General features: G+C 45.0%; 1 protein-coding gene across 5 annotated transcripts in view; it reads left to right on the top strand.

Annotated features, from left to right (window-relative positions):
* LDAH (lipid droplet associated hydrolase) overlaps window positions 1-12,050 on the top strand; it is a 150,406-nt gene that overhangs the window by 98,051 nt on the left and 40,305 nt on the right. For all 5 annotated transcript variants that reach the window (XM_029071997.2, XM_029071991.2, XM_029071994.1 and 2 more), the window contains one exon: window positions 11,753-12,002. In XM_029071997.2, coding sequence (XP_028927830.1) covers window positions 11,753-12,002 — 250 coding nt within the window. The remainder of the gene's footprint in view (window positions 1-11,752; window positions 12,003-12,050) is intronic.

Genomic DNA, 12,050 nt, shown 5'->3' with positions numbered 1-12,050 from the left:
TGCTATTAAAAACGTTTACTCTGAGCCAAACCCTGTAATAACAATAATAATGTTGGTATTCGTTAAGCGCTTACTATGTGCCGAACACTGTTCTGAGCGCTGGGGTAGACACGGGAATCAGGTTGTCCCACGTGGGGCTCACGGTCTTAATCCCCATTTTGCAGATGAGGTAACTGAGGCACCGAGAAGTGAAGTGACTTGCCCAAAGTCACACAGCTGACGAGTGGCCGAGCTGGGATCCGAACCCCCGACCTCTGACTCCAAAGCCCGTGCTCTTTTCCATCGAGCCGTGCTGCTTCCTGTACTGTGTACTGGGGTGGCTACACTTCAGTGAGGTTGGACACAGTCCCTGGCCCACAGTGGAGCTCGCAGTCTAAGTAGGAGGGAGTAGGATTTACTCCCCATTTTACAGATGAGGAAACTGAGGCACAGGAAGTTAAGGGGCCTGCCCAAGGTAAAGATTGCCCCTCAGAGGACCCTAGCATGTGCTATCCACGGTATCTTTTGGTGGTCCTGTATCTTGCGTGGCTCAGTGGAAAGAGCCCGGGCTTAGGAGTCAGAGGTCATGGGTTCGAATCCCAGATCTGCCACTTGTCAGCTGTGCGACTGCGTGACTTCACTTCTCTTTGCCTCAGTTCCCTCATCTGTAAAATGGGGGTGAAGACTGGGAACCTCACGTGGGGCAACCTGATTACCCTGTATCTCCCCCAGCGCTTAGAACAGTGCTCTGCACATAGTAAGTGCTTAACAAGTACCAAACATTAATTTTATTTTTTATTTTCCTTTGGGTGCCTTGATCTCCGTAAAGCACAAGGGCTTCGAGATGTATAAATATAATGGCTAGATGGAAGTCCGTCACTTACAATTTAATATTCAAAAACAATGAAGAGTACTTCTTGTGCGAAGCACTGTCCTAAGCCCCCGAGAGAGTAGGATAAGGATGAGTGGGCATGATCCCTGCCCTCCATTCGAATGGGGGAGACGGACACTGAAATAGTTTACAGTGCAAAGAAAAAGAGGGATGTGTAAATGAGGTGGTGCTTAAGTAATAAGGCGTAAAAGACCTGGATATGGGTGGCTCAGGAAGCTGGGAGTTCACGAAGTACAGAGGTGGTGTCAAAGTGACTGAGTGGCAGTTGAGGGTGATTTGGCACCGGGGAAGATGGAAATTGATTTGGGAAGGCCTCCTGGAGGAGATATGAAGGTAGGAAGAGCTCTGGTCTGTTGGATATGAACGGGGAGGGAGTCCCTGGAGGGAAAAGTGAGGACAAGGAGTTGGGGGTGGGAGAAGTGAGAAGGAGTGTGAGCAGGAGTCAAGTGGGAGAAGAGAGTGGTAGGAGAGAATTAAGCCCAACGGTATGGAGTCGTCGGGTTTTTTGTGGTATTTAAGTGCTTATTTTGTGCCAGGCACTGTTCTAAGCACTGAGGTTGATGGAAGATAATCAGGTTGGAAACAATCCCTGTCCCACACGGGGCCCACAGTCTCTACAGATGAGGTCACTGAGGCCCAGAGAAGTGAAGTAATGTGCCCAAGCAGCACACGGCGGACAAGTGGGGGAGTCGGAATTGGAACCCAGGTCCTTTGAGGTGCCCCTTTCTCCGGTCAGAGAGGTTTGGCAGTAACGAGGGGCCCTAAGCTCTCTGCCCTCTCCTACTGTAATAGAATCCTGAACATACGGCCTCAAGTGAGTTAGCTGGTCCAGGTATATAGATATATATATATCACAATAAAATTGACTCCTTTCAAGTCTGCCACTGATTTCACTAAAAAGCAGACGTTCCCGACAGTAGGTGGAGGGAGAATGAGGGAGAGGTCCCACCTGAAACCTTTCTCTGCCCTGGCCTTCCTCCCATCGCTTCTGAATTGACATCCCCAGCAGGCACTTTGCTCTGGAAGGGCCATGAACTGAACTAGTCCTAAGTGCCTTATTTGTCGTTGATGGATTACCCAGGACTTCCACGTCTGTTGACAGTGAGGCTGTTTCGAGGTTTGTTGTCTCCTCCGTGGTTTGGATGGGAAGGTCAGTGAGGGTAGGGCTGTTTCTCTTCATCACTGCGTATTTCCCCCTGGGCTCAAGACGGGATGTGGGCAAATTTGAGCACAGTGATTAAAAAATCATGGTGTTGCTGCTGATGGGCGGTGGGCGTTACTGTTAAACGGGCATTTGTTTGGGCGATGGGTTTTCGACTGAGCGTTGGCTTTTGTCTCAGGCGATCACATACCGTGTCTGATCTTGGTCAAAAAAAAAATGTGTCTGTGTCCAATTCATCACGTAACATGTCCGGTGGAGAAGTCTCTGTCAAAGAGATGGTTGAGAGATAGTATGAGACATTTGAACCTTACCCTAAAGGGTAGAGAATTATCTCTTTTTGGCCGCTAGTTAAATTATGTAAGCCCGATATATGTACATTGCAGCATGGCAAATCGGATAGAGCGTGGCCTGGGAGTCAGAAGGTCGTGGGTTCTAATCCCGGCTCTACCTTGTCCGCTATGTGACCGTGGGCAAGTCACTTCACTTCTCTGTGCCTCGGTTGCCTCATCTGAAAAGTGGGGACCGAGACTGGGAGCCCCACGTAGGACGGGAACTGTGTCCAACTCGATTTGTTTGTGTCCACCCCAGCGCTTCGCACATAGAGAGGGCTTAACAATGCTAGCAATATTTCTATTATTATATGTATTTTTGGAAGCCAGGGACTTCTTTCGAGCAGTAACGTGGGTAAGAACAGTCTAAAGTAGCTATTTAACTTAATCCCAGCTAACCATGGGATGTAATCCAAAGTCTGTCTTCTGTGTAAGGGATGTGCGGGGCTGCGCAACATCTGAAAGAAGCTGAACGTTACGAACAGCACAGTGGGTAATTGGGAATGACGAGGAGTTGATATTTTTGTAACCAGTCTGATTGATTTAATAGCAGTGAATGTGTTTTTCATTTCATGGAAATTTTTACGGTGTGTTCTTGAAATACAGCAGTTAGTTTAGTGTGTTGAAAATGTTGAGACATGTTTACTAACTGATCAGCGAAGAGCAGAGCATCCACTGTGTTCAATTACTATTTGTTTTGTTGTCTGAAACATATAACGGTAACCAAGTTTTTGATCTCCGTTCCAGGACGTTATGATTTAGGTGCCAGATATGCAGATTTGTCAGAAACTCATTCCATTAACTCAGTGTGAGTTTACCTGCCAACCCAGAACTCTTGGAACTAAGGAGAATAATCTGCGAGCCATTTGGACGGCAAATCATAGGGGGACTAAAAACAGACACCAAGAAAACAGGAGTACAGATCTTGCCCAGTTGTCTATTCCTCATCCGCCTCTAAAGGAAAGGGGGCTTGGGGCAGCAGCTAAGCGTGTACCTAGTGACTAGGACCGCGTCTGACTCAGTAGCCCCATTGGGCCCAGAATGGGATTTGACTACCCAGTTAAGATGACATTCAATCACTCGGTGGAATAGCTCTGTGGAATTGGTCTTGGGGGGAAGGAAGGCTGTACTTGGGGAGATTGGGACCAATCCCTGTCTAGAGTCTCAGCCTAGATTAAGGTATGAGCCCGTCATTGGGCAGGAATTGTACGTTCCAAGTGCTTAGTACAGTGCTCTGCACTTAGCGCTCAGTAAATACTATTGAATGAATGAATCAGGTCTCCCAATTCTACCGTAATGTCTTAATGATAGTATTTGTTAAGCACTTACTATGTGCCAAGTACTGTTCTAAGCACTGGGGTAGATACAAGTTATCAGGTTGGGCACAGTCCCTGCCCCACATGGGGCTCACACTCTTAATCCTCATTTTTCCAGATGAGGCAACCGAGGCCCAGAGAAGTTGAAGTGGCTTGCCCAAGGTCACGCAGCGGACAAGGCAGAGCTGGGATTAGCACCCAGCTCCTTCTGATTCTCAGGCCACGCTGCTCTTGGAAACGTGATTTTAATAAGGCATGAAGGTGGGGAGAGGGGTGGTCTGTCATATGTGAAGGGGGAGGGAGTCCCAAGCCGCAGGCAGAATGTAGGTAAGAGGTTGGCCGCGAGAGAGACGAGATTAAAGTACAGCAAGTAGGTTGGCGTGACTGTGGGCAAGTCACTTAACTTCTCTGTGCCTCAGTTCCCTCATCTGTAAAATGGGGATCAACTGTGAGTACCCCAGCGCTTAGAACAGTGCTCTGCACATAGTAAGCGCTTAACAGATACCAACATTATTATTAGAGGAGCAAAATGCACAGGCTGGGTTGCAGTAGAAAATCAGTGAGGTAAAATAAAGGGGCAACTGGTAACGTGAAGCTAAACACTAAATTCTGTTATGTAGCCAGCACACTGACCATGATGTGACGAAAGACAAGAAAGTAAAAAATGAAGTAAAACAGGCCAGCACATCTTCTGAGACACAGAATATCTGTGGCAGTGTGATATTAGGCTTCGGTTTGAGCTAAGGATTTACAGAAAGGCAGGGCTTAGAGCTTCCAGTCAGACTGTAGTGCTGTTCCACATAAGCGAGGTCTGGATCTCTCAACGGATTCCAAATCCAACCGCTCGAGTCATCCCGCGAGCGTCACTTACGGACCCTACTTAACGTCAGGCGGCCAGACGAGATCGCAAACGGCAAAGGCCTAGAACTTGTTGTCATCTTAGTCCAGCACGGAACTTCTGCAAACCTCAACGCAGCCTCCCTAAGTAGGGACACTGTGAAGAGACTGGATAACAGTAGGGTATGTACACATCTGCTCTGAGGTGAACTGAATGTGATTAGGCAAAAACGGGGGGCTCGGGAGAAACATTTTAAGGGTGCACTAAAACCGTAGAGAAGCAGCGTGACCTAGTATTTGGAGCACGGGCCTGGGAGTCAGAAGGACCTGCATTCTGATCCTGGCTCTTACACTTCTCTGCTTTGTGACCTTGGGCCAGCTACTTAACTTCTCTGTGCCTCGGTTACTCGCTTAAATGGGGATTAAGGCTGGGATCCCCAAGTGGCAGGTCAACATTGTCCAACCTGTTCAGCTTGTATCTACCCCAGTGCCTGGCTTGAAAAATGCCATTAAAAAAGTCTCAGACAATACTGGCTTTCAGCCTAAATCAATCAGTGGGGTGTACTGAGTACTTAATGTGTGCAGAGCACTCTACTAAGCCCTGCCCACTATGAGGTGAGAGTCTAGAGGCCTTAAAACTAGAAGACCCTTCGTAATCGAGCAAACGGCTCTTTTTGAGCCAAAGTTTCAAGAAGAGAGTGGAAGAGGCAAAAGCAAAAATAGCACCGAGCCCTGAAAACAGAAAACGTGACAGCAAAAGAAAGGACGGTGTCTGTATATTCACAGTGGTGTGGTCAGGACTCGGGGTTCCCACGTTGGCCTTTTGAGCCACATAAGCACCTGACGGTGAATTCACTATTAAGAGTGTCTGAGTTTGAAGGACAGCTATCTACTACTAATAATAATAATAATGTTGGTATTTGTTAAGCGCTTACTATGTGCCGAGCACTGTTCTAAGCGCTGGGGTAGACACAGGGGAATCAGGTTGTCCCACGTGGGGCTCACAGTCTTAATCCCCATTTTACAGATGAGGTAACTGAGGCACCGAGAAGTTAAGTGACTTGCCCAAAGTCACACAGCTGACATGTGGCCGAGCAGGGATTCGAACCCATGACCTCTGACTCCAAAGCCCGTGCTCTTTCCACTGAGCCACGCTGCTTCTCTATCTTCTCTATATATACTACACATATGCTAGTATATATTTTTCTCTGAAAGAAAACTCTGCTATTATGCCTGCCCGTTACGTTTGGGAATTTTTGCTGTTTTTTTTTTTTTTAAAAAAAAAAAAGGAGCATCATTCCTTCTTCAGAGTCCCCCTCTATGTCATCTTTCTCTAGATTTATGAGTAATTGCCAATACACGGTAAAAAAAATAGGTTGCCCACTGTCAGTTTCATAAGCTAAAGTATTGGGCACCATAGTGCCATCGGATATCACAAGAGTTTGATGAGCAGGCAGAGCTGATAAAGAGGAAATTTGTAAAATGATGAAACAAAATAAAGCAGATAAGGCAAAAACATTCCTCACTAGCAAAGAAAAGTACACCTTTTTTATTTAGCTATGTTTTAAGTCAGTACTTATTGAGCCCTGCTTGTGGGGCGTCGGTTTTGTTTTTAGTTTCCAACTGATTCACTCTTTGATTTTTAATACATCTCCTAACTGGAGACCCTAGCCTCCCCTTCTATAAAGCAAAAATAAAAAGGCAAAGTAATAAGACTAGTAAACGAAATTGTCAAATAAGTTTTTAAACAACGTACAGATTTTTAGATGCAACATGGCTTAGTGGAAAGAGCACAGGCTTGGGGGTCAGAGGTCGTGGGTTCTAATCCCGGTTCCGCTACTTATCAGCTGCGTGACTTTGGGCAAATCACTTAACTTCTCTGGGCCTCATCTGTAAAATGGGGATGAAGACTGTGAGCCCCAAGTGGGACAACCTGATTACCTTCTATCTACCCTAGGGCTTAGAACAGTTCTTGGCATGTAGAAAGTACTTAACTACCAACATCATTATTATTATGATGCATTTAGGGTTTTTTCATTAGTTCTTTTTTGTGTCTATGCCACCGGAAAAGCGTTTTTCCACCCCCCTTTTGAAAGATCTTTTCCCGTGTGTACACTCCCTTGCCCATACAATTATTCATGCTCCCTCTGTCTCCCCATCTCTCCCTCTCTCTTTCCTTTTTTCCCCCCTTCTGTCTCTCCTCCTCCCATCCCTCCCTTCTTCTTTCCCACCGCTCCCACCCGTCTCCCATGTGGTGTAGCAGAGAGTAGCAACAGACCAAACAGATGGTGAGAAAAAACAGTTCCAGTTGTGCTTCGTAGCCTGGGGCCTCTTCTCAGCTCTTCCTGCCCTTTGCTTCTTCTCAATAGGCAATCCAGCTTCTCAGCATCCACTCCCATTGTCTGCCCTAATGTTTGAACCTCCTTCGGTGTTTTGAGATCTATTTTCAGTCCTCAAGCTCAGAGTCGTAAATCAGGAATCGGACCCTGGAAATATCAACTAATACAAAATGATATATTGTTTTTACCACAGAGCATTTTTTAAGTGGCCGCTATAAACGAAGAAAGTTGCTATGCGATTTACATGCTTCGAACATGTAGGAATCTTAATTATAGCAGGCTTCTTCCTCCCTGTTTTCAAACCCGTTCATGTATCCCCTATCCTAAAAACCCCTCTCTTGACGCCACAACTCCCTCCGGGTATCACCCTATCTCCTTCCTACAGGGGTACGAATTGAACGTTTACTATGTTCAGAGCATTGTACTAAGTGCTTGGGAGAGTACATTACAACAGAATTAGCAGACGCTTTCCCTGCCCGCAACAACGTTTCAGTCTAGAGGGGGAGCCAGACATTAAGAGAATAATAGTAATGATAATAATTATGGTATTTGTTAAGTGCTTACTATGTGCCAAGCAGTGTTGTAAGGACTGAGGTAGATACTGAGGTAGATACAAGGTAGTCAAGTTGCCCCACGTGGGGCTCACAGTCTTCATCCCCATTTTACATATGTGGTAACTGAACCCCGGAGAAGTTAAGTGACTTCCCAAAGTCATACAGCTGACAAGTGGCGGAGCCGGGATTGGAACCCACGATCTCTGACTCCCAAGCCCGTGCTCTTTCCACCAAGCCACTCTGCTTCTCTCTATATATCTATTATATGTATATAAATATATATCGTATTTATTTATGCGTATATGTAAGTATATTATATATTATATCTAAGTATTTATAGTATGAAGTTTAAGGATGTGTACCCGCCATTCCTCCCCAGACTCCTTGAGCGAGTTGTCTACATCCACCGTCTCCACTTCCTTTCCTCAAATTCTCTCCTCGATCCTCACCAATCTGGCTTCCACCCCCTTCACTCCACCGAAACTGCCCTCTCAAACATCACCAGTGATCTTGCCGAATCCAGCAGTCTCTGTTCCATCCTAATCCTCCTTGACGGCTCAGCTGTCTATGGCCCACCCCCTTCAGGAAACGTAATCGAACCTTGGCTTCACTGACACTGCCCTCTCCGTGTTCTCCTTCTAGCTTTCTGGCCGCTCATTCTCAGCCTCTTTTGTGGGCTCCTCCTCTGCCTTCCACCCCCTAATTATGGGAGTCCCTCTGTTCTGGCTTCCTTCTATTCTCCATCCCACCCACCTCCTTGGAGAACTCATTCACTCCCATGGTTTCAACTACCAACTCTTTGCAGGTGATTCCCAAATCTACATCTCCCTGATCTCTCTCTTTCTCTGCAATCGTGTATTTCCTCCTGCCTTCAGGACAGCTCTACTTGGATGTCCCGCTGACCCCTTAAACTTAACGCGTCCAAAATAGAACTCCTCATCTTCCCATCCAAACCCTGTCCTCCCTCTGGCACTGCAGAAAGCAACACCATCTTCCCTGTCACACAATCCCACAATCTTGGCATTATCCTCGACTCACCTCTCTCATTCAGCCCACGGATTCAATCTGCCGCCAGATCCTATCGGGTCAACCTTCACAACATCGCTAAAATCTTCCCTTTCCTCTCACCTTGCACCCTCCTGTATTACCTTTCTCATTTCTTACTACCACCCAGCATACTCACATTATTCCTCCAATCGATCCGTTATTGAGTGCTCACTGGGTGCAGAGCACTGTACTAAGCGCTTGAGAGAGTACGATATAACAGAGCTGGTAGTCACGTCCCTTTTGCACCTTGTCCCACCCTCAGCCCCACAACATTTCTGTACATATCTTGTCAGCTGTGTGACTTTGGGCGAGTCACTTAACATCTCTGTGCCTCAGTTACCTCAACTGTAAAATGCCGTGAGCCCCACTTGGGACAACCTGATTACCTTGTATCTACCCCGGTGCTTAGAACAGTGCTTGGCACCTAGTAAACACTTTACAAATACCATCATTATGTTTATATTATTTATTTATATGAACAACTGTCTCCCCCTTAGACTAAACTTGTGGTGGGCAGGAAATGTGTCTACCAACTCTGTTAGATTGTGCTCTCCTAAGCGCTTAGTACAGTGCTTTGTTCACAGGAAATGCTCAATAAATACGTGAGACTGGTGGATGGAAGTGGAGATGTTGCACTCTCTGCCGCCATGGAAAGGGAATGTTAAGGAACTGGTCATGTGCTCTTTGGGACTCGGAATGGGAGTTTTACCTCAGGCCCTTTTTCATCGTTGGGCCTTTCCTTTAAGGAAGAAAGAGGGATCCCATGTTGACTGGCTGTCTTTCCGCTCAGGTCTGGATCAGAACCCTTTTCTCATTCCACAGAGGGTATTAAAACAGCCTTCTTGAGGTCGGTACCAACCTGGGCCATGTTTGAATAGCATCTCGAGATCTTTAAAGCCGCCAGCATTCCATCTCGTTCCCCTGAGCCATCCAAACTCTCTTGGCCCTAAATATTGAGAGAAGTTGCTGGTTAACAGCAGGAAAATTCTAAAGGAAGAAATGTATATTTGCCATTTTAAAATCAATTTCACTTTTGACCCCTTTGTAATACTATATACGCTTGAGATTGATAGGTTATTATAATTCTACCTCCTAGCATCGGTGTCATGACATCCTTATTATTATTACGATATTTAAGTGTTTACTGTGGGTGAAACGGTCTAAGGGCTAGGGTAGAAGCAAGATAATCAGGTCAGACCAAGATCCTGACTCACGAGACCCCACGAGGTTTGCAAACTCTTGGTACAGTGTTCTGCACTATAAATAAATGAATGAATGAATGAATGAATGAATAAATAAATAAATAAACAAATAAATAAATAGCATTATTTATAATAATAGTAATACGTGGTCATAGTAATAATAATAGTAATGAAGAATAATTTATTTATCTCTTTATATTAATGTCTGTCTCCCCGTCTAGACTGAGTTCATTTGGGGCAGAAATGTGTCTCTGTTGTTATACCGTACTTTCCCAAGTGCTTAGTACAGTGCTTTGCACACAGTCAGCGCTCAATAAATACAATTGAATGAATTAATTAATTAATTACTGAATACCCACCCTTGATGATGATCTCTGACTTCAGCCTGATTCTTAAAAAACATTCCACTCCCCAAAGGACTCATTCTCCCTTCTCTCCCTCTCTCCAAATGTTCAGAGATAATCATTGATTTTATTTCAGAAGGAGTAGATTACAGTTGCTACCGATTCAAAAGTCTTTGCACAAAATTGCTTTCTTCAGCGACTCGACTCTAGGCAAATTTGAGGAAGTTTTTTTAAGAGATAATTCAGCTGTTCCTATGTAGAGAATGGCATGTTTCTTTCAGTGATCATTTTGTTAAATTTTGTTTGAACTTAAATTATAATTACAGAAATATTTGGTTGACACTTTAATTTGATAAAGTTCATGTAACCTTTTTCTAAGCATAATAATCCACAATCACTTTTCATTGGCATTTATTGAATGCTTACAGTGTGCAGAGCACTGTGCAAAGCATTTGGTTACAGTTTTCCAATCAGTCGTATTTACTGAGCGCTTACCTTGTGCAGTACCATACTAAGCGCTTGGGAAAGTTCAGTACAGCAGAGTTGACTGACGTGTTCCCTGCCTACAAGCTTACAGTCTAGATCGTACTCCAATAGTATGCTGCACTTTAAAAATTAATATGGAAAAGAAATAAAAAGTACTGCATTTTTATAGGCATTTGTAATACAAAGTAGATGTGTTGCATACTTGATCAAAATTTGACAAATACAGTATAAGTTTTTTCAGAATGTGAAGAGAAACCTCAGCTAAAAATGAGAAATGCATTCCTTATCCACAATACAAATGACAATTTTTCTAGACATCCTCTAAAATTGTTTGGAATGTTGTTTTTTTAAATATAAAAAATACATCTTTGGGTGAGAGGGAAGATGGTTTGCTAAGTCATTGAAACATGAAAGGGGCCAGAGAGGAATGAGCGGGGCCCAGATGGGTAAGATCACTTGAGCCTGGATGGCCTGCCGTCAGCTTTGGGGGAGGCTCTTGGTCAAGTGAAAGAGTTCAAAGTGAAGTAGCAAATAAAGCGCTCGATAAATACTATTGAATGAATGAAATAAGCAGATATCAATTTTTTGTCTACTGCCCTCTTGTGGAATCAGCAAAACCACTTTTCAGGAATCGAGGACTGGGGACTGGTTTTGGCAAGACACTCCGCCCCTCTTTTCCTCTCCTCCACCTCCTCCCCTCCCCATCGCCCCGACTCCCTCCCTCTACACCCCCCCCCCGCCCCACAGCACTTGTACATATTTATTATTCTATTCATTTTATTAATGGAGTGTATATATATGTAATTCTATCGATGCTATCGATGCCTGTCTACTTGTTTGGTCGTCCGTCTCCCCGCCTCTAGACCGTGAGCACGTTGTTGGGTAGGGATTGTCCCTATTTGTCGCCGAATTGTACTTTCCAAGCTCTTAGTACGGTGCCGTGCACACAGTTAACTGTTCAGTAAATACGACTGAATGAATGAATTCTGGCATTTGCACGTCGTATATGCCTTTTGTACTTGTCTGTCCGTCTCCCCCGATTAGACCGTAAGCCCGTCAGAGGGCAGGGACTGTCTCTATCTGTTACCGATTTGTACATTCCAAGAGCTTAGTACAGTGCTCTGCACATAGTAAGCGCTCAAGAAATACTGTTGAATGAATGAATGAATTAGAAACCTGGTAATATTAGCTGACACAAAACACACTTTGAAAATTCAGGAGAACGTGCTGAACGTTGACATGATGTTATTTTCCTCTTGGTGTAGATTGTCCGCTCCTTGCTGCTGTTTCCCACAATAGAGCGCATGGCTGAGTCTCCCAATGGCAAGATTGCAGTCCCCCTGCTCTGCTGGCTACGCTATGCCCTTTACATGCCCGCCTACATCGTGTTAAAACTCCTTCCGGAGAGCCTCAGGCCTCGCCTGGCCAGGTTACTGCTGCGAGGACTAAATATCAACGTCAACAATGAGATTACAGTACCCGCATCACTGACTTTCCTTCAGATGCCCTGCCTCGGTAAGCAGATTTTGGAGAGGTATACTTTTATTTTTGTCCACTGCTAAT

Source organism: Ornithorhynchus anatinus, chromosome 9 (assembly GCF_004115215.2).
Source record: "Ornithorhynchus anatinus isolate Pmale09 chromosome 9, mOrnAna1.pri.v4, whole genome shotgun sequence".
NCBI lineage: Eukaryota > Metazoa > Chordata > Mammalia > Monotremata > Ornithorhynchidae > Ornithorhynchus > Ornithorhynchus anatinus.
The sequence above is the reverse complement of the archived record's forward strand: the minus strand, read 5'-3'. Positions and strand labels throughout refer to the sequence as shown.